The sequence below is a fragment of the Podarcis erhardii genome, assembly GCF_964252035.2.
Source record: "Podarcis erhardii genome assembly, chromosome: 7".
In the NCBI taxonomy this organism is placed as follows: domain Eukaryota; kingdom Metazoa; phylum Chordata; class Lepidosauria; order Squamata; family Lacertidae; genus Podarcis; species Podarcis erhardii.
The window spans coordinates 22,119,825-22,143,190 of NC_138511.1; the positions used below are offsets into that span (position 1 = coordinate 22,119,825).

Consider the following 23,366-nt stretch of genomic DNA (forward strand, 5'->3'; position numbering starts at 1 on the left):
TCCCAACCCTCCAGAGCGGATTGGGGAAGAGGCACTGGGCGAAAGCTCTTGCTCTGGCTTCCGCAAGTGCATCTGATTAGACCAATCCCACGTTCCTATTTATATCTGCCCTTTATGAAGAATCATGAGGACCAGCACCTTGCTTTGTTTTTAAAGGAAGCGGCAGACCCTGAAAACGGGGGGAGTGGGGAGGTAAGTAAGGAACCAGTCTCCCAGGCCTGCACTACACGCATTTGGCAAAGCCCAAAACAGCAAAGCGTGGAATACTGTATTGGCCTGAATATAAGCCTCACTTTTTCTCCAAATTCCAACTGTGAAAAGTTAAACAGCGGCTTATATTCGCGACCTTACGGTATGCAGTCAGGAGCCTGGGGCAAACAGCGCCAGGAGTGCACAAGGCAGCACCCACCCCACGCGTAGTCCCCCATCCTCTCCCCCAAGGCCAGGAAGGGGGAGAGCGAGGAAGAGAAAAGGCCGCTGACAATTTTAAAGGTGCAGCTTATATTCGGGTGCAGCTTATATTCGGGCCAATACGGCATATTCCTTGCAGAAATCAGAAATCAATCCCTGCCTTCCCTTTCCCACACCAGGAAAACTGTTGCCAAACAGATCAGGCCTGGATGATAACCCTGCCAAGAGGCAGGCAGGAAGGGCGGAATCTGCCAAGCAGCTGGATCCAGTCCCAGAGACCACCAGTTACTCGTCAATCCGGGAGCAGCAAGGAGGGGACATTTTGCTATAAAATAAGAATGCCTCTCCATTGGACATGAGCTCCGAGTTCAGTAACTGCAAGTTTCTGAAGAATGCCTGCATGCGAGTTGGAGGCAGGGAAGAGATAATGAAAAACAAACAGTGTGCTACTTCTGGTGTGTTTAAAGCTCCTTCCTGAACTCTCCAGCTGGTCCGTCCAGACTAATAGCCAGCGCATGGTGCCAGGAGAAGCTATTTGCCTTTTGATCCCAGGGGGGCGAGCTCTGGAGTTGACATCAGCAGAACAGCAATGCTGTGCGTTGTCTGTGTTGTGATTCTGCATCCCTGGTGACCTCAGGTTTTTCAAGCAGCCTGGTCTCTCAAACCCAGAAGAGCATAATGAGCAATCCCCCTAAATTGGATTTCCCTGACCTGGTCCCCTCCAGAAGTTCTGGATGGCATATAACTCTCATCAGCCCCCAGGTGGCAGGGCCAATAGCCATTCAATGAGTCTGGTATCATGAACAGAAATAACAGGGGAAGTCTATGGCGCCAGGGTCATTCCAGTGGCATTTCCCGACCTCCTCACGGGTCTTCCCTGATGTTTTCCTTTGGCGTTTCCCTGCTGGGCAGCCAAACCCACCAATGATCTCTAAGGCATCAGAGTGGAGCCCAAGTTTAGTGCTTGGTTCCATGTTATTTGCTTCCAGGAAAAAGCAACTTGGAAATGAGAGCCGAAGTTACACGACTTTCTGCTATATTTCTGGAAGTGGTTTTTATGTCTTGCGAAAGCCCAGGTGTGATGCGGAAATCAGCAGCTGGGCAAATGGTATCAACTGCCCTTTGACCACAGCCTAAGACTATTAACCCTGGAATCTAAAATCATCTAGATGCACCAGGTTTGTCACCAAATATGGTGATAAACTTAGATAGCTCAAAGCTTACCCACCACCAACGGTTAGACATATCCATGTAGGGCAGGACTATCGGTGAAGAGGCATGATGATCGTTTGATGGAGCTTCCAGGTCCACCAGAGCTGGGGAACCTGTGGTCCTACAGATGTTGCTGGGTGACAGCTCCCAGCATCCTAAGGACAGGCCTTCTAGCTGTGGCTGATGGGAGGTGGAGTCCAACATCTGTGGGTCCACAGGTTCCCTACCATAGATGTATATAGACACTTCTGAGCACCAGAAGGTGGGACACAAAACAGGAAAGAGGAACCTGCACTGGCTGCCTATTAGCCACCAAGTCAGTTTTAAGGTTCTGCTATTTGCATGCAAAGCCTTAAATAAATCTGGACCAGGTTCCCTGAGAAACCATGCTCCCTTCCACTGTTCAGTGAGGGCACTGTGATCAGCAAATGCGATCTGGTTAGTTTTGCCATGGCCTGTTGATTATCAACTCGCTGAAACGCAGAGGCAGGCTTGTTTAGTGCACCACTGTTGCAGAACACCCTCCCTGCTGAAATGCAAGAGATCCCATCAGTATTGGCATTCTGCCGGCTCCTGAAGACACACCTGTCTAGGAAAGCAATCCCTTGAACTGGAACTTCTGATCTTGTTGTTTTAGCCGTTTTCATTGTCATGCTTTTTATGTAATTGTCACGGCTTGTGTAATTTTAAATTAGGAGTGTTTTTAAGGTTTATGTGGACTTGTTTTATTGCATGCTTTAATTATGTGCGGATTTTATAGTTGTAAATGGCTCAGAAGCCATTTTGGCCTATAAATGGCACATGAATTGATAAACAAAAACAACAACACCAAGCACCCAGTGACCTCAGACTAGCTTCTGCACGACTAACCAGGAATAGACTGCCTGTGGTTCTCCAGATGTTCTTGAATTCCAACTCCCAGCCCCAGCTGATGTTCAGGAGTAGATCTGGAGGCCCCCAGGGCTCTGTTCCCCTGGACTGCATGGACCAGTTACTTTAGATATTAAATTGTATGCATGTGTGCTGCACATGAGGGGAAAGGACCAGAGCCAACTAATTCTAGTTCAGTCCCCATCCTCTTCCCTGCCAAGTCCCACAAGGGGCACCACTGAGCCTGAAGAGGAGGAAGCTGGTAGGCACGGCCACCCCCTGGACTGGATGCAAGGAAGCAGGCAGGCCAGGGAGACCTGGCTGAGGACAGACTGAGGTTGGTAGGGCAGCACCCCATCTGTCCTAAGGGACCAGCAGGAAACGCAACTGCAAACAAAGCAAGCCAAAGACCCCCTTCTCACCTTGCAGTTGGGCCGAAAGCACCTCCTGTTGCTGCTTGTATTTCAAAGCCAAGGCTTCTGCGGACTTCACCTTCTGCTGGAGGTGGTTGTACAGGAAAGCTCCGGATGCCAGGCAGGCCACGGCCACTAGGCAAAACCCAGTTTGCAAGAGGCCCTTTTGCCTCCTGGTGCACAGCCCAGTCCCCATCCCGGGAGCTTCCTTGCCAAAGGATTTATTTTTTCACTTTTCTTCGCCGCTGTACCATCTGGTCCGAGTTTTCGTGAGCACCCAAGAACAGCAACTTGCCCTCTTTCCGAATGGCAAGTCCGTTGAAATAACAATAATAATAATGGTCTTTCTTTAAATTCTCCCAGATGGATCCTTCCTTTTCCTCTTCTCTTTACAGGACCAGGCTGGCTTAACAATCCTCATAGTCTGAGTCAGTGAGAAGGAATAGAGGCTGGGGCAAAGGGCAAGCTCATCTCTTTCCAGCTAGAAACTGCTGGGGTTCAAAAGAAGCCCCAACAATTAAAAAAAACACCCTACCAGAGATTGCACCGTTTTATTCCATCTCCTTCCGCTGTTTCCTTTCTTCTCGAGTCCAGGTGTGCGCGCGTGCACAGGAGAAAACTTTTTCTTAAACTTCCTTTTTCCTTGTGCTGTAGGAAGCGGGGGGTTGGGGTTGGGGAGCGCAAAGCAGAAAAAGCAGGATCACAGATACGGATCACCAAAGTTTCTAGGCGCACGGAGGACTTTCCCAGGTTTAAGGAACTTCCTTTCCCGCCCAGCCCCCTCGCCCAGCCCAGCAGCTACACGCACAACACTAGGGGGCAGTTTATTATCGCAAGCTACCCTCTCCCTCCCCTGAAAAACTTGCAAACAATCTTAACACGGAGAGAGGAAGCCGAAGCAGGATCCCCAAGGGAAGCGTGGAAACGGACCAGGAAACTGACCGCAGGATTTGCAGGCGGCTGCAAAAACATTGACTCCGTTCTGGTCTCCTTTCCTCCGGACTCTCCCTCCTCCAACTTGAAACGGGGTGGCGGTGGTGGGAAGGATCGGCTGGGGAGCTGGAGGAAGGATCCGAAAGGAGGAGGAGGAGGAGAAGGACAATTTTGCGATATGCAGAGAGAGAGAGAGAGAGAGATTGAGAGAGGTGGTTGGCGGCGGTGGAAGGAGGATGCGGAGCTGGGCGGAGCTGAACTAGGAAGGAAAGGGGGCGGCGGTGGGAGCATCAGGGGAAAGGGGAGGGGGTGGAGAGGCGGGGGAGGGGAGGGAGAGGCGGGGGAGGAGCCGGAGGAATAAGATCCCAGGGATCGCCAAAGAGCAGGGTTGCAATGGAGTGGGATGTGCTTTGCGCGCGGGGCGCGCGAGACTGTCAAACCCATTGCGCGCTCACTCGGAAGCAAGCCCCGCTGACCAGCCCCCGGGGATCGCTGCTGAAATCCGGCTCAGTGGCGCGGTTAGGGGATCGCAGATCCCTTGCGCCCTTCCTAACCTTGGCTGTGCCGGCTCCCCAAGATCCCTGGAAACTGCCTCTTGTTCTGTGTTGGTGGGAACTGTAGCAATGCGAGGGATAAACTATAGGTCCCTGGGTTAGTGAGCTGGGAGAGTCTGTGGCAGAGAGCAGTTCAGAATCAGAGGCAGAAGCAGTGAGGATGGAGGCCAAGAGGCAGAGATGAGGAAGGCTGGTGAAGAGTCAGGGGTGTCTCTCCCACCTGCTGCCACAAGATCCCTCCTCACTTGTCTTCCAGAATCAGAAGAGGGCTGAAATGGGCGGAGCAACAGCAGGCTTTCATGCAGGCCCAGTCTCCGATTGCCTGGGGAAAGCCCTGGAAAGGAAAGCACTTACAGTGGTACCTCGGGTTACATACGCTTCAGGTTACAGACTCCGCTAACCCAGAAATAGTGCTTCCGGTTAAGAACTTTGCTTCAGGATGAGAACAGAAATCGTGCTCCGGCAGTGCGGCAGCAGCGGGAGGCCCCATTAGCTAAAGTGGTGCTTCAGGTTAAGAACAGTTTCAGGTTAATACGGTCCTCCGGAACGAATTAAGTACTTAACCCGAGATACCACTGTAGATGGCTGTGAGGAGGTGGGGACGTTCAGTCTCAGCAAATTATTTTCATGGAGGAAATCAGGAATGAGCTACTCTGCTCATTAGGCCTCACACTCAGCCAAATCTGCAAAGATCGTGTTTTTTGCTAATAAAGAGTTAACTCCAACTTAGAATAGTGTGATTTGCTGCTGGCTCACTCTTGGACACTGCCTGCCCTCTCCTTAGTCCCAGGGTTTCCCCTTGTAGAACTTGGCAAGGAGGAGGCGGCCAAAAATGGTATTACTTGGCTCTGCCCGTCATTGGCTCTGGTGTCACCTACTGCTGGACTCCCTGCCTTCCACCCAAGGATGGGCAGCTGCTGCAGGGATGTTCTGCCTCTGAGCAAAGAGCTTACAGTTCCCTTTTCCCCTGCAAGGCTTTATTTAGCCCCAAAAGCTCTCTATACATCAGGCATAGGCAAACTCAGCCCTCCAGATGTTTTGGAACTACAACTCCCATCTTCCTGTTAGCTAGGAATGATGGGAGTTGTAGTCCCAAAACATCTGGAGGGCCGAGTTTGCCTATGCCTGCTATACACCCTCAGATGAACTCTTAAGGTAATTGCCATCTTGGAGAATCCTCAGTGCCCATCAGGCTTATTACAGACATGACTCGTGGAGCTGCTACTTTGGATATGATACTTAACTACTTAATTGGGGGAACCTCAGGTCAGCAGTCCCGTGTGGCCCTCCAGGCCTCTTTCTGCGGCCCTCAAGACGCTCCCCAGGCCACACCCTTTTCACCTTCCTTGAGCGTCCTTACCTGGCTGGAATGTACCCTTGAACTCTTGCTTGCCTAGACAGAAGTAAATTTACCTTTGTGGCTCCACCTCCTCCTTTTGCTTCTGGCTCTGTCCACCCCTGGCATGTGGCCCCCAGAAGACTTCCTGGAAGGGAATGTGGTCCTTGGTTTGAAAAAAAGGTTCTCCACTCCTATGCTACATAATAAACATTACTATTGTTAATTATTTTGATGACACACATGTCATGGGAATCAAGAGCGGCCAGATTTGAGGCACCGTAACTTTTGCATAATGGGACGTGGGAGACGCTGTGGGTTAAACCACAGAGCCTAGGACTTGCCGATCAGAAGGTTGGCAGTTCGAATCCCCGTGACGGGGTGAGCTCCCGTTGCTCAGTCCCTGCTCCCGCCAACCTAGCAGTTCGAAAGCACGTCAAAGTGCAAGTAGATAAATAGGTACCGCTCCAGTGGGAAGGTAAACGGTGTTTCCGTGCACTGCTCTGGTTCGCCAGAAGCAGCTTAGTCATGCTGGCCACATGACCTGGAAGCTGTACGCCGGCTCCCTTGGCCAATAAAGCGAGATGAGCACCGCGACCCCAGAGTTGGCCACAACTGGACCTAATGGTCAGGGGTCCCTTTACCTTTAACATTTGCATAGGGCCCAGTGTTCCGATATTCTCCCACCCTCCACCCCCACCTCTTTCTCATGGGGTCTTTGCAACAGTCCAAGTTCCTTTGCAATAGGATCGATACCGACGCAGACCTGAAACCAGCCTCTCTGCAAGAAAAGAGAGAGACAATCAATATTTCAGAATGGCCATGAGGTGGGTCCAGATAGGCATATTTATAGCTAGACTGTTGCATTTTGCTTTTAAAAAAATATATCCCAGTCTCTCCATCCCCTTTTCAAAGCCAGAAGATGGAGCATTTCTCTGTGAGATGGAAATTCTTGCTGCGTCTGGCCAAATGGGCACTCTGGCTAATAGGCTAGAAGCAGAGAGTGGAGAGGCTGTTTGGGCCACCCACGCAGCTAAGAATAGCTTGGAGCTGGAGGGAGGAAAACCCATCTAGACCCAAGTTCCTTTTGCAGAAGGCCTCTGAGACAGAGATGGAGGGACCTGTTTGTTTCCGTTTCTCTCGTTTCCTCAACCTTTTCATTCAGCTCTTCACATCTACAGTGGTACCTCAGGTTACATACACTTCAGGTTACATATGCTTCAGGTTACATACACTTCAGGTTACACACTCCGCTAACCCAGAAATAGTACCTCAGGTTAAGAACTTTACCTCAGGATGAGAACAGAAATCGCACGACGGTAGCGCAACAGCAGCGGGAGGCCCCATTAACTAAAGTGGTGCTTCAGGTTAAGAACAGTTTCAGGTTAAGAACGGACCTCCGAAACGAATTAAGTACTTAACCTGAGGGACTTCCGGTCGGCGCCAGCGTCTTAATGGCGGTCTTTGCCTCGAGCTCCGAGGCAGGACTGCTTCACGAGTTCGGGTCTGACCCGCTACGGCGAGCGGGGGACCCCTAAAATCACAGGCGCAGAAGCCTGTGGACAAGGAGATTCGGTGGGCACCTTTGCACCCCCCGGTATCGCAAAGGAGTCTTTTTAAAGGCTCCGGAGCGGCATCGGGTGTGAGTGCGGTGCTGAGGATCGCAACCCAGCTCGTGGAGTGAAGCCGCGTCGCCATTGACGGAGAGCGCCGATTCCTTCCTGAAATTACCGATTGGCAACAAACCTGTGAGTAGGAATTATAAAATATTGAAAACGGACTATTTTTAAGAAGATTTGGCCGAAAACGGGAAAGGCAAAAATTAAGGAAGTCAGCCTCCCGGAACTGCACGATTAACGCAGCAATGAAAAAAACTTGCTGTATTTAAAAGAAACGTCTTGTTTGAACTTTGCTAAACCCCGACATTGAAAGGACCTTCCCCCCACGAAGCGGGAGTAGGGGGGAAGGAAAAATTGGCTCAATTTAAACCGCTAGAAGAAGTAAATTGTGAATGGAAACTCTCCGCTGCCGATACCTTTGATCAGGCTGCCTGAACGGAGAGCGCTTGAAACGAACTGTCAAAAAGAGAGGACTGTGGATACAAAGTAAGAATATATCTGGAACATAATAACGGGACCTTACTTAGTAGATCCAGATTCTTAAATTGCAACAAAGTAAGACTTTGGGTTGAATTTTATTTTCTTTGGGACATTGTATGGCTACTTGCTTCACTGTTTCTTTGTTATTCCGGCTTGGATACAATTTCCCCCTCTAGAGGACTAAAAGAGAGACTGCAGCATTGAATGTAAAGAACTGGGATTTTCCACTTGTAACTTTCCTGTGAGAACGACCTTGAGTTATGAGCACGCCACTTGATGAAATATCAACAAGAAGTAAAACAAAGCAAGCTCAAAAGCAGGCTCAGAAAAGAACCTCTATATCAGGAGCAGCAGCTGGACAAGAGAGAGTAACAACAGCATCAATGGATTCTATGACACAGGCACTGCTCAAAATAAATCAATCTTTGGAAGTACTCACTAAGCAATCTACAGAAAACTCCAAGAAGTTGACAGAATTAACAACAAGACTCGACTTGAACACAACGACTATATCGTCTAACACAGAGTCTATAAATCGTTTGATACAAGAAAGTACCGAAACAAGGAAAATAGCTGAATCTGCTAAAATTACTGCCGAGGAAGTCAAGGGAAAATATGTACCTATTGCAAAGAAGGTACATGAACATGATGCAACCTTAGCTCTTATGGAACTGGAGAGGAAAGGCAAAAATTTGAAATTGAGATTGGTACCAGAGGAGGAAGAGGGCAACCTTGGGGAATTTCTCACAGATAAATTTCAGGAATTTTGGACTGATGAACTAGAAGGAGAAGAAGATGAATTCGTAATAACTACAGCCTTCCGGATTGGCAGAAAGCAAGGCAAGAAACCAAGGGATTGCCTAATCACCTTAAGATCCAAGGAAGAAAGAGATAAAATATTGAACCTACATTTCCAGAAGGCATTGATTATCAAGAATTCTCAAATACAGATTTATAAAGATATTCCTAAATATTTTTTGGAGGTGAGGACTCAATTTAAAGATTTAGTGGATTTGCTGAAAAAAAACAATACTCCATTCAGATGGGAGTTCCCACAAGGGTTGTCCTTTAACTTCAAAGGGAAGAAAATTAAAATAAAAACAATTCAAGATAAGGAACACTTTTTGGAGAGAAACTTTGAGGATTTTCAAAAAGGAACTGTGACTGAGGGAGAAATACCAGATATTGCAAATTTATCATTTGGACTGAACCCAGCACCGACTGATCAGGAACAAGAACTTGGAGCGGTTGGTGGAAAAGACACCCAGTAACAAAAATGTCTCTGCAACTCCTGAGTTGGAACTGCAACGGCCTTAACCATCCCCGAAAAAGGACCCAAGTCTTTCATATACTAAAGAAGGAGCAATTGGACATAATATGTTTGCAAGAAACTCATATTGCCAGAATACATAGAAAACTCTTGATAAATAAAAGATTAGGACTGGAATTTATATCTTCAGATAAAGTTAAGAAAAGAGGAGTCGTGATCTATGTTAAGGAAAAATGGGAACCAAAAATGATCTTTAAAGATGAACAAGGAAGGTTTCTGGCAGTGGAAATTCAAATACAAGGAGAAAAAATTTTGATTGTAGGAATTTATGCACCTAATGAGGGGAAGGCTGAATTCTTCAAGAAGTTGCATGAGACATTAACGGACTTTATGGACCATAAAATAATAATAATGGGCGATATGAATGGAGTCGTCTCCACAAATATGGATAAAGCTCAAAGACAAGTAATCTCTAAGGATGGGAGACTACCAAAGACCTTTTTTGAACTGACGGACACAATGGACTTGATTGACATTTGGAGAACAAGGAACCCTCTGGAAAGGGAGGGGACCTTCTTCTCTGAAGCAAAAATGACATGGACCAGGATTGACCAAATATGGATTTCTAGCAATCTGGCACCAAGGGTTAAAAATACAGAAATCTGCCCAAAAACCTGCTCTGATCACAATGCAGTAAAGATGGAAATGAAATTGACAACAGCTGGAACTTTCAGATGGAGAATGAATGACACCCTTTTTAGAGATGAAGAAATTCTAAAAAAGGCCCAAAAAACTCTGAAAGATTACTTTGAAATAAACCTTAGAACAGATCTGGAAAGAAGAATAATATGGGACGCAAGTAAGGCTGTCATGCGTGGTTTTCTAATTCAACAAAATTTGATAAAGAGGAAACAACAAAATGAGAAGAAATAAAAAATCTGGAATCAGATGAAAGAAGGAGAGAAGAAACTGAGGTCAAAACCAAAATCCCAGGAGATTTTAAGAGAAATAAAATATTACCAGACCCAATACATGGAACTGATGAACCAAGAAATAGAATGGAAAATAAAACAAATGAGGCAAAAAACTTTTGAATCAGCAGACAAATGTGGGAAATTGCTGTCATGGCAATTGAAAAAGAGGCAAAAGTTGAATACTGTGACGTCCCTTGAAGTAGAGGGGAAATTTGTAAACAAACCAAATGAAATCAGTAATTGTTTCCAAAGTTTCTTCAAGAAATTATACGCACAAGGGCCGAAAGATGAACAAGAGATAGAAGAATTCATTAAAAAATATGGACTATCAAAGATCTCGGAAAAAAATTAAAGGACTTTAAATGAAAAAATTACGAACCAGGAAATTGAGGGTGCCATCCAGAATATGCAATTGGGAAAATCACCAGGGCCAGATGGACTGACGGCGAGATACTACAAAGCAATGAAGGAATGGTTAATACAACCATTGAAAGAAGTGTGTAACCAAATCTTGGAGGGGAAAAAGGCTCCCGAATCGTGGAAAGAAGCATTCATCTCACTTATACCGAAGACAGAAACTGAGAAACATCAAGTTAAGAACTACCGCCCTATATCACTCTTAAATGTGGATTATAAAATTTTTGCAGACATTTTAGCAAAAAGATTTAAAAAAGTGTTGGTAGAGGAGATTCAGAAAGACCAAACAGGCTTTCTCCCAGGGAGACATATGTCAGAGAATGTAAGGAATATTATAGACATTTTGGAACTATTGGAGACTGATATAAATAGAAAAGCAGTATTGATTTTTGTGGACGCGGAGAAAGCCTTTGACAATATTTCTTGGAGTTTTATGAGGAAGAATCTCCATGGGATGGGGGTAGGCCAAAGTTTTGAAAACGGTATAGGTGCAATATATTCAGAGCAAAAAGCTAAATTAATTGTGAATGGTGTAGTTATGGATGAAATCCCAATAGAAAAAGGGACACGACAGGGTTGCCCAATATCCCCTCTATTATTTATATCGGTCCTGGAGGTGTTGTTGAATATGATTAGAAGGGATCAGCTGGTTGAAGGAATACACCTCGGAGCTAAACAATATAAGTTAAGAGCATTTGCAGACGACCTAGTTTTGACATTACAACAGCCAGAAGTCAGTACAAAAAGAGTTTTAGAATTAATTGAAATATTTGGTCAAGTGGCTGGTTTTAAACTAAATAAGCAAAAGACAAAGGTACTGGAAAAAATCTAACGATGGGGGAAAAAGATAGCTTTCAAAGGGAAACTGGTTTGGAGATAACAAAAAAGGTGAAATATCTGGGGGTGAATTTAACATCCAAAAATATGAACCTGTTTAAAGACAATTATGAGAAATGTTGGTTAGAAGTGAAGAAAGATCTTGACACATGGTCTAGATTGAGATTATCCTTGTTAGGCCGAATTGCTGTTATTAAGATGAATGTATTGCCGAGATTGTTGTTTCTGTTCCAGACATTGCAAATTATAGACAAAGTGGATTGTTTCAAGAAGTGGCAGAAAGATATATCTAAATTTGTCTGGCAGGGCAAAAAACCCAGAATAAAATTTAAGATTTTAACTGATGCAAAAGAAAGGGGGGGTTTTGCGCTGCCGGACTTAAGACTCTATTATGAAGCAGCAGCTTTTTGCTGGTTGAAGCAATGGCTGCTTCTTGAAGACACAGATATTTTAGACTTGGAAGGGTATGATAACAATTTTGGCTGGCATGCATATCTATGGTATGACAAGGCAAAGATCTACAAAGGCTTTAAAAATCATATTGTCAGGAAAGCTTTATATAATGTTTGGAATCGATATAAGGATTTGTTGGAAAATAAAACACCCAGATGGTTGTCACCAATGGAAGCTAGAGCGGTAAAAAAACTTAACATGGACTCTAATTGGCCAAAATATAGTGAAATTATAGAATATGATGGTGAAAAAGTTAAATTACAGAGCTTTGAGAAATTAAAATCCAAAGTTCGAGACTGGTTACATTACTATCAGATAAATGAAACTTTTAAGCAGGACAAGAAACTAGGATTTCAGAAAGAGAGGTCAAAATTGGAAACAGAGCTGTTAGAGACCAATACTAAGAATTTGTCTAAAATGTATAACTTGTTGCTGAAATGGAATACACAGGATGAAACAGTTAAATCAGCAATGATTAAATGGGCACAAGACTTAGGTCATGATATTATGTTTGCTGACTGGGAACAGTTATGGACCACAGGACTTAAATTTACGGCATGTAGTGCCTTGAAAGAAAACATAATGAAAATGATCTATAGATGGTACATGACTCCAGTCAAGCTTGCAAAGATATATCATTTGCCCAGTAACAAATGCTGGAAATGTAATGAATGTGAAGGAACTTTTTATCATCTTTGGTGGACCTGCCCAAGGGTTAAAGCCTACTGGGAAATGATCTATAATGAAATTAAGAAAGTCCTTAAGTGGACATTTGTAAAAAAACCGGAGGCTTTTCTCTTGGGCATGGTCGGCCAATTGGTACCAAAAAAAGATAAGATCTTTTTTATGTATGCAACTACAGCAGCAAGAATACTTCTAGCAAAGTATTGGAAGATGCAAGAATTACCTACTCTGGAAGAATGGCAGACGAAGGTGACTGAATTTATGGGACTGGCAGAGATGACCGGCAGAATTTGTGATCAGAGGAAGGAGACGGTGGAAGAGGACTGGAAAAAATTTAAATCATATCTTAAGAACTGTTGCAAAATTTTGGACTGATAAAATGTCAAGGGTTAAGAAATAGAGAATTATAGTTGGAAATATTTAAGTTAAGAAAATCATGAAGGAAATCAAATTTTGAAAAGGAATGAAGGATTGCTAAAAATTTTGGACACAGGGGTGCAGTGAAGGGGAGGCATGGGGAAGTCATGTATTGTTTGTTTGTTTGTTTAATTTTGTGTTTTTTGTTTTATGAAAATCAATAAAAATTATTAAAAAAAAAAAAATTAAGTACTTAACCTGAGGTACCACTGTATTATTATTATTATTATTATTATTATTATTATTATTATTATTATTATCTGTTACATTTCTATGCTAGCCTTTACTCCAGAGAACTCAAGGTGGGGTGTGAGATTCTCCCCTCCCTGCTTGACCCTCACAACAACCCTGAAAGGTAGGTCAGGCTGAGAGGCAGCGACTGGCTTAAAGTCACCCAATGCGCTTCATGGCTGAGCGAGAATTTGAACTCGGGTCTCCTCGTCCGGTACTCTTAACTGTTACATCACACTGGCTCTCCCTTTGTTGCAGCGATTTCTGGTTTTCGCTTCTTAAACCTACATGAAAATTGGTGAGTGTTTTAGTGCAAGTTTCTCCCAATATGCACACATTTCCATACTTGTTTATTTTACAAAATTGTACATATACTGGTTGATTGTTGTAAAACCTCTGAGGAAATTTTAAAATAATCGATAAAAACTGTTAAAACCAATTAAAGGCCATTTAAAGACAATTAACATTTTTAAAATGAGATTAAAACTTGTCAACATCTGCGTCTCTTAGCTTTTGAACTCCAGATTAATTTTGAGATAACCTGGTCAACACATGTTCTGCACATTTCTTCCTCAAGAATATTTCTTCTCTAAGCCAATGCTTTTGATGCACTCAAGCATGGAATACTAATATGTCATCTGAATAGTGACATTTAGGAATTCTACAATTCTAGGAATTTGTGTGCTTTTTTATTTTTTATGTTTCCCCTTTCTTTTCTTTCTTTTTTTCTATGTGTTTTTTTATATAGCGGTGTGTTCATATGTGTATGACAATCACTGATATTTTAAGGGATGTGGGGGGAATTCAATTCAGTGGGCCAATCTGTTCATTTCAATTTCTGCCCATCTCTCTGTTTTTCTACTCTTAACTCCAGCTGTCCATATTTTCACGTCAATTTGCAAATTTATTTTTCAAAGTCCTCATGAAAACCAACAGGCGTTTTAGTACAAACTTCTGCCAATCTACACATTTGTGTATTCAATTCTGCCACACACATGCATCATTGCAAAGCAATCTTCCCCAAATAGAATGTATATTATTTTCACCATTTATATGCATTTTAAGGCGTACTTTACCCCAGTACAGTGCAGCTCTTTTACACTCATAACTTAGGCTGGAGTCGTTGGCACTGCAAAATTCAGAGAAGTACTGGACTGTCTTCCTGTTCCCTTATTGTTTGGAAAGTACAGATTAGGTAGACTTGCTTTAAAATGCCAACTGTTTCCAATTTCCCCTCCAACGCAAGGAACGATGGCCGCTGAGATAGTGGGATCCTTCCTAGAGGCAAAAGATTCCTGTACATCCGGTGGGGTTGGACTAGATGACCCTCCGGATCCCTTCCAATTCTAGAATTATAATGTCACGGCAAAGCACACCCAAACACCATTCCAAGCTCACCTGCAGCTTCTTAAGAAAAGTCAGCAGAGGTCCAGTCTGAGTCATCAAACAAGAAGCCATTTCTCTCTTAAGATATGCAAGGGCACTTCTCAGCTGCTTTATAACCCAGCACAGACATTCTGCATTTTTATTAGGAGCAAGGAAAATTCCCAGCTCCTGATGGTAATGAAGAACAGGTTTGAGGAAAAAACAAAGTCAGATCCAGGCTCTTTGCAGAGGCCGCAGGACCTGTGTTTTCTCCCAGGAGGTGGGGAGATGGCATGCTTGGGCAGCTGCTGAGACCAAAATTACCCCTGCAATGTTGAGCAGGGGCACTGCTGACTCCGGGAGCCTGCTGCTGCTGAAAACATAAAGAGCTCCAGTAAATTAGCAAAAATGTATAAAAAAGGGTTAAATGTATGTTGGAAACGTAAGGAAAAAGAAGGCACTTTTTATCATATGTGGTGGACATGTAAGGTAGTAATAGAAATTTTGGGAAATGATTTATAATGAGTTGATAAAAATGTTTAAAGTAACTTTTTCTTAAAAAACAAAACAAAACAAAGCTTTTCTTTTAGGAATTCTAGGTGCCGGAATCCCAATGAAGAAGCAGAAGAGTTTGGAATTGATATCCCGCTTTATCATTACCCTAAGGAGTCTCAAAGCAGCTAACAATCTCCTTTCCCTTCCTCCCCCACAACAAACACTCTGTGAGGTGAGTGGGGCTGAGAGACTTCAGAGAAGTGTGACTGGCCCAAGGTCACCCAGCAGCTGCATGTGGAGGAGCAGAGACACAAACCCGGTTCACCAGATTACGAGTCCACTGCTCTTAACCACTACACCACACTGACTCTCAAGGGAGCAGAAAAGGCTGTTTATGTATGCGACCACAGCTGCACAGATGTTATTGGCCCGGAGATGGAAAGAAGATATAGTCCCTTCCAGAGAAGTTGATGGATTATGCCGAATTGGCAAAAAATGACTGGAAGAATCAGAAATCAGGAAGACCAGAATTTTCGCAAGGAATGGGGGAAATTTATAATTTATCTTAAAAACCGTTGTAAGCAGTTAAAACCGTTAGCAGGACTGGATTTAACACTTGAGTTTAATGGTGAATTTTGGACCTAATGGAGATGTAAAAGAATTGGATTATCATAAAAGATGCAGGAGAGAATGATTAATAATAGGACCCACAAAGGGAAGGAGGGAAGTCCAGGAGATTCTTTGGAATCTTGTTTTTATGTTGTATGTTGGATATGTGGTTGTAAAACTTGGATCTGAAAACCAAATAAACATTTTTATTTTGTTTTAAAGAGTACAGAAAGAGCTGATGTATCAGGCCAAATGCTATTCAACTCCTGCTCTCTTTTGGGCTCCAGGAAGCACACAGCTGCCCCCCCCCCCATTACTCATAAGAAGAGCGCCGCCGAATCAGGCCAGTGGCCCATTTAGTCCAGCCTCCTGTTCTCACAGAGGTCAAACCTAGTTAAAGCTATGGTTTCCCCAGTAGTGATGTATGGAAGTGAGAGCTGGACCATAAAGAAGGCTGATCGCTGAAGAATTGATGCTTTTGAATTATGGTGCTGGAGGAGACTCTTGAGAGTCCCATGGTCTGCAAGAAGATCAAACCTCTCCATTCTGAAGGAAATCAGCCCTGAGGGACAGATCCTGAAGCTGAGACTCCAATACTTTGGCCACCTCATGAGAAGAGAAGACTCCCTGGAAAAGCCCTGATGTTGGGAAAGATGGAGGGCACAAGGAGAAGGGGACGACAGAGGACGAGATGGTTGGACAGTGTTCTCAAAGCTACCAGCATGAGTTTGGCCAAACTGCGGGAGGCAGTGGAAGACAGGAGTGCCTGGCGTGCTCTGGTCCAGGGGGTCACGAAGAGTCGGACATGACTAAACGACTAAACAACAGCAACAAGAATGCTTCCTGTCCTCGAAAGGTCATCGCTGATCGATGCAGGAAGCTGCCTACACTGAGTCAAGGCCTTTAGATCCCCAGGTCAGTACTGTCGGCACTGGCTTGCAGTAGTTCTCTGGGGTTTCGGGCAAAGAACATTCCCAGCCTGACCTAAAGATGCTGCCAATGATCGGACCATGGGCGTTGCAAGGGGCTTAGCTGCCCACCCCCAAATCAAGTAAACAAATAAAAATACTTAACTAAAAGTAGAAATAATCAGAATATCTGAAATAGAAATGCTCATGGAGGTCGCTTAAATAATGTCACTGCGCATTCTAGCGACAACCCGACCAATCGCGCGGCAGGTAGCTCCATTCTGGAACAAGACAGGTGGGTCTCCTGCCGCCCTCCCAACATAAATTCTGGACGTACCCATGGGGCAGACCTGGGATTGGCTGAACACAATTCAGGTGCTTTGCTGCTTAGGTGCAGCTGGCAAGCCAGATGCAAAAGCGGGGGCAAGAGTTGCTGCCACGTTAATGGTTGTGTTCAAGAGGGAATTTAAGCAGCTGCACACCTGTGGAAATTCCTTATTCTACCAATTAAAGGTGCAGGAGCCCCTCAATTCCTGCTGTTAAAGGTGCAGGAGCGCTGATACACTTTTCCACCTGACCATCCTTCTCCCGAGAGAGAGGGAGGAATTACAAACTAAGTTCTTCCCTTTCTCCACAGCAGAGGCCGGTCCAAATGGGGCACCTCTCCTCACCCAGTCCACAGCTGCCTGCCTATCAGCTTCTACTTCCTTAGTCTCAGTGTTGTCCTCAGCTGCAAAGAGGATGGGGACAAACCTACAATACCTGGCTCCACTTGGCTATGGCTATCCTTCTGCCTGCCTTTGACTCTGGCTCCACCTCCTGTTTGGCTCCCTGCGTTTTTGCCCTCAGCTTCTGCACTATCCCCATTGAGGGCAGAGAATGCAGATTCGCTTTAGGCCGCCCGACAGCTCAGTTGGTAGAGCACAAGGCTCTTAACCACAGGGTCATGGGTTAGAGCCCCACCTTGGGCAAAGAATTCCTGCATTGCAAGGGGTTGTTTTAGACGACCCTCGTGGCCCCTTCCAACTCTGCAATTCTATGATATGAAGGATTCTACGCTATCAAGGAAAAACAAACAGCATCTTACAGCAGCCCCTAGTGGTTATGAGAGCGACATTCACCGTTCCGGCAAAGGAGGCAGTTTGCCAAATTGCACAACGCTGTGCCTGCTCTGTTTTCAGCCTTGGTTGTAATATGGCACAGTCCTCCATGAGACTGTCGACCCAAATCTGGGCTCTACCACTTCCGAGTGACCTGGAAAACGAGGAGGAGGAGTTTAGATTTGATATCCCGCTTTATCACTACCCGAAGGAGTCTCAAAGCGGCTAACATTCTCCTTTCCCTTCCTCCCCCACAACAAACACTCTGTGAGGTGAGTGGGGCTGAGAGACTTCAGAGAAGTGTGACTGGCCCAAGGTCACCCAGCAGCTGCATGTGGAGGAGCGGAGACGCGAACCTGGTTCACCTGATTACAAGTCTACCGCTCTTAACCACTACACCACACTGGCTCTCATCTTCAAAGCAGCTGGGGTGGGTGTGCCCTATATAGAAAGCTAGCTTCCCAAGGATCCTGCCCAAGCTCCTCCCTGACACGCTCCTCTTTTGTGTGCATCATGCCATGTGTTTATCTCTAGCTATTATTGATTGCAACACATCTTTGGAATGCTTTTATATCCTTGTTTTTAACCATTGATTTTTCTACCCAGAATTTTAACATTCTGCTTTGTATTTTTGTAAACCACTTAGAGGCTTGGCTTTCTGTTTTGTTTTGTTTTTACAACTGTTGTAAACAAAATCTGCCCTTATTCCCTTATGGGGGACACAAGAGCCCTTATAAAGTCCTTTGTAGGTTCTCAATCAGTAGGAGAAAATAACAGAGGCCAACCAGAGAATATTGAGAAGCAAAGCAGCTAGTAAGCCTGATCTTTATTGAACTGTTGCAACAGGGTGCTCCCCTCACATGCAGGAGAAAGGAAGAGGACCCAGAACCAAGGTGTTCCTGCCCTTATATAGACATTTTTAATTGCCTTCCCTGGAGCTCAAGACCACCCCTCCATACATCATACATACATCATCACAGAAGGGGTGTAACCCAAGACCACCCCCCACAAACATCATACCTACATCACAGAAAAGGCGATCTACAACAGAAATTTGAGTGTTGTTTTTCCTGTCTGCCAGGTTATCTGATAATGCCTTATCTGATTACCTTTCCTGGTAGTCTGCCCATTCCTTTGAGATGGTGATTACCCAATTCCTGAGACAATGGGAAGGTTCCCTCACCCCCTCCCTCCTTGCAGAGAAAACATTTGGTCAGTTTGGGAGTCAAAATAGTTTCAGGACGGTCTTCCTGCGCTGCTCCAGACATGTGGTCCACATATCTATGTACGTGCTTGGTTGGTACACTTATGAACATTTATTATATATAAAGGTAAAGGTAAAGGGACCCCTTACCATTAGGTCCAGTCGTGTCCGACTCTGGGGTTGTGGCGCTCATCTCGCTTTACTGGCCGAGGGAGCCGGCGTACAGCTTCTGGGTCATGTGGCCAGCATGACTAAGCCGCTTCTAGCGAACCAGAGCACTGCACAGAAACACAGTTTACCTTCCCGCCAGAGCGGTACTATTTATCTACTTGCACTTTGACGTGCTTTCGAACTGCTAGGTTGGCAGGACCAGGGATCGAACAACGGGAGCTCACCCCGTCGTGGGGATTCGAACCACCGACCTTCTGATCAGCAAGTCCTAGGCTCTGTGGTTTAACCCACAGCGCCACCTGCGTCTTATATATATATAAGACCTTAAATTTTTATTACACAACCAAATGGTACATAAATTTTCTGAAATGCATAATGCGCACAGTATTTCCTGAATTATTGCATGCACCCACACAGGACAGGGTTTCTAAATATTGAGGCCTGGTGCCCCAAGCACACAGCTGACTTCTTAGAAATATCTGGCCGGTGACTTGTGGAAATGATACGTGTGAGTCCATTGTTCCTCAGCCTGACCCAGCAGTCCCCTTTTTGTGTGTTTGCTTGTTTAACTGGCTGCGATTCTAATTTTGTCTTTCTCCTGAGCTTTTTTTTAAAAAAATAGAGGCAATGAACACAACTATGTACTTGGCAAATATTTACACTTTGCCTTGATAAATGAGGCAGTTAAACTGCAAGCGAATGATGCAGAGGTGATAAATATTTTTTTTTCCTGCGGGCCTTATTGTTTGATTGCTCCTCTACCCTCCCACTCTGTGGGATAAACCCAGCGATGATTGTTCTTCCCTCCCCAATATTTGGACTGGGATAATACTCGTCTGGTTTTGTTGTTGTTTAGTCGTTTAGTCCTTTCCGACTCTTCATGACCCCATGGACCAGAGCACGCCAGGCACTCCTGTCTTCCACTGCCTCCCGGAGTTTGGCCAAACTCATGCTGGGAGCTTCGAGAACACCGTCCAACCATCCCGTCCTCTGTTGTCCCCTTCTCTTTGTGCCCTCCATCATTCCCAACATCAGGGTCTTTTCCAGGGAGTCTTCTCTTCTCAAGAGGTGGCCAAAGTATTGGAGCCTCAGCGTCAGGATCTGTCCTTCCAGTGAGCACTCAGGGCTGATTTCCTTCAGAATGGAGAGGTTTGATCTTCTTGCAGTCCATGGGACTCTCAAGAGTCTCCTCCAGCACCATAATTCAAAAGCATCAATTATTTGGTGATCAGCCTTCTTGATGGTCCAGCTCTCACTTCCATACATCACTACTGGGGAAACCATAGCTTTAACTATACGGACCTTTGTTGGCAAGGTGATGTCTCTGCTTTTTAAGATGCTGTCTAGGTTTGTCATTGCTTTTCTCCCAAGCAGGCGTCTTTTAATTTCGTGACTACTGTCACCATCTGCAGTGATCATGGAGCCCAAGAAAGTAAAATCTCTCACTGCCTTAAACTCGGTCTTTGCTGGATCTCGTGCTGATACCTAGGCCCTTTCTCTGGAGGCTTCAACACCTTCCAGAGCTCCTGCGGTCGACCTGTTCATTGAGCATGCATCCTGGCCTTCCATAAACCACAGGTTTTCAACCAGTGGATCGGGACCCACAGGTGGGTGGCCAGGCTATCCCAAGCATGTCAAGGTGAAGCTGTTGCTGCTGAGACTGACCAAACCCAAAGAGTGCTACATGCGGGGGCCTGTTCTCTAGTTCCTAGTCTGTTTCTGTTTTTAGGCTTCTCCCAGAATAGAAATATGCTGAGGACTAGAATGCAGAAGCTGCAGTGGGTACCTCAGTTGTGCATCATGGTAAAGGGACCCCTGACCATTAGGTCCTCCAGTCGTGACCGACTCTGGGGTTGCGGCGCTCATCTCGCTTTATTGGCTGAGGGAGCTGGTGTACAGCTTCCAGGTCATGTGGCTTGACTAAGCCACTTCTGGCGAACCAGAGCAGTGCATGGAAATGCCGTTTACCTTCCCGCTGAAGCGGTACCTATTTATCTACTTGCACTTTGACGTGCTTTCAAACTGCTAGGTTGGCAGGAGCAGGGACCAGGCAATGGGAGCTCACCCCGTCGCGGGGATTCGAACTGACGACCTTCTGATCGGCAAGTCCTAGGCTCTGTGGTTTAACCCACAGCGCCACCCGCGTCCCTGTGCATCATGAGTCTTTACTAAAATAAAATAGGAAGTTTCCAATAGCATCTCAACCTTTTGGCTAAGAACAAATGTAAAAAAAATAAATCAAGAGCTTTTCATTTAGTAGTCATCCTATGGAAACCCTAAAGGTAAAGGTAAAGGTACCCCTGCCCGTACGGGCCAGTCTTGACAGACTCTGGGGTTGGTGCGCCCATCTCACTCTATAGGCCGGGGGCCAGCGCTGTCCGGAGACACTTCCGGGTCACGTGGCCAGCGTGACAAGCTGCATCTGGCGAGCCAGCGCAGCACACGGAAACACCGTTTACCTTCCCGCCAGTAAGCGGTCCCTATTTATCTACTTGCACCCGGGGGTGCTTTCGAACTGCTAGGTTGGCAGGCGCTGGGACCGAGCAGCGGGAGCGCACCCCGCCGGGGGGATTCGAACTGCCGACCTTTCGATCGGCAAGCCCTAGGCGCTGAGGCTTTTACCCACAGCGCCACCCGCGTCCCAACATGGAAACCCTATGTAGGATTAATTTTTAGGATTAATAATGCACCTTGGAGCATAAATCATGGAATTGCAGAGATGTAAGGCACCACAAGAGTCATCTAGCCTAACCCTTTGCAATGCAGGAATCTCTTGCCCTACCAGAGACCCTGAGCTCAGCGTGGTGCTGATAACACTATGGTTTGCAGGATCAATTATTGTATGGAGCAGCTACAGATTCTTGCATTTCAGGGGGTTGGACTAGATGATCCTCAGGGTCCCTTCCAGCTCTATGATTCTTGGAGAGAGTCCTGAGGGCCCCGGTAGAGAGGTCCAGGGGCTGAATTTGGCTCACAGGGTGGAGTTCACCACCTCTGGGGTAAACACAGGCAGGAGGCCAACACTGTTCCAAGGCAGGGGTGCCAATGTTTTTTAACTGGCCTGAAACTCTCTGTCTCTCTCTCTCCCACACACACAGAGCAGGTAAATGTTTTATTTGAGTGGGTGGATTAGTAGCATAAAAATTAATCCTGTGCATTTTCTGTTTGCTGGGCTATAATAATAATAATAATTTATAATAATAATTTATTACTTATACCCCGCCCATCTGCCTGGGTTTCCCCAGCCACTCTGGGCGGCTTTCAACAGAATATTAAACTACAATACTATTAAAAGCACAGCGGCTGGGCCAGTAAAAAACAGTGGCAATCCCCAAAAGCATCAAACACACACTCAGCACCTCTAGATATTGTCTTCTTGCACCCAAAGGTCAGTTTTCTCTGAACGCCCGGAAAGTAATGCACAAGTTAAAGCACTGCGTATATCATCTGGGAAGTTTTAGGGGAGTCGCATTTTGGATGTGGTGTTTTCCACAGAGCTCTGAGCACCGTGCGCATCCCGGACAGTGTGGCTCCCACCGTGGGATGTTCATGTGCAGAAGACGCATGGGGTTCTATGCGGCAAAAGACTTTCCACGCTGTCGAGCGACGCTCAAGTTGAGGCGTGGTGCTGCGTCTCCCTCTTGTGGCCAAATGGGGCACTGAGGTCCTTAACCGACCAAGAGACTTAAAAATGACTTTAAAAGACTTTATAAAGACTTAAAAAAGCAACGGCGAAGCCCGGGGGTGGGGGTTTGGATTAACCATTTTGCAAAGTTTTCTGCAGCTCGAGTGTGGGCCCAGAGGAAGGACATTTGCTGCCACACATGTGGGAAAATATGTCAATTTCTTAGTCTTAATTTCAGCTCTTCACCTTTTCACAACCACTTAATTAATCAAATAAATAAATTTACATAAGATATCTATGCAGGTTTTGACACCTCCCTGAGCTCCTCCAGATGACCTGTTCATTGAAGGCCATTCATCCTGGCCTTTAATTTCCACAGGCCTTTGCTGAGCATTCAGTGAGGATTTACGACAATCAGCATTTATCCTCACTCACTTGCAAGGTTTCTACATGTCTTCCCATTAATTGTTCGTTCCTTCTGTGTTTTCCAATGTATTTCCTGTCACTTTCCAAACTGCAAACTGCCCAATTCTTTTTTAAAAATACAGTTGTCGCTCCAGGGTGGCAGAATGCTTTAATCCCGCACAAACATAAATTTCCAGTCTGGAGGTGACCTGTGTGTGAGAACAACATAAGCATGGCCATAGACACCTGTAAAGCACCTGTGAAGGATTGCTTGCCAAGCCATTGTTAACAACATGGCATCAGTTTACCTGTGAGACTGCTTTATCCCATATATGCCATGTAATACCTGTCCCACATCTGGAATAAATTAATA

At 45.4% G+C, this 23,366-nt stretch overlaps 1 protein-coding gene across 2 annotated transcripts in view; it reads right to left on the reverse strand.

Moving 5' to 3' along the window:
- LOC309346817 (uncharacterized protein) overlaps nucleotides 1-4,089 on the reverse strand; it is a 45,216-nt gene extending 41,127 nt beyond the window's left edge. Inside the window, exons 1-2 of one of the 2 annotated variants that reach the window (XM_081871035.1) lie at nucleotides 3,849-4,088; nucleotides 2,916-3,554 (exon numbers count right to left, since the gene is read on the reverse strand). In XM_081871035.1, the coding sequence (XP_081727161.1) occupies nucleotides 2,916-3,102 (187 nt within the window). In that variant the 5' untranslated portion in view covers nucleotides 3,103-3,554; nucleotides 3,849-4,088. Of the gene's footprint in view, nucleotides 1-2,915 lie in introns of both variants that reach the window. The other variant, XM_081871036.1, reaches the window with a different exon arrangement.
- Between the last annotated feature and the right edge of the window lie 19,277 nt (nucleotides 4,090-23,366).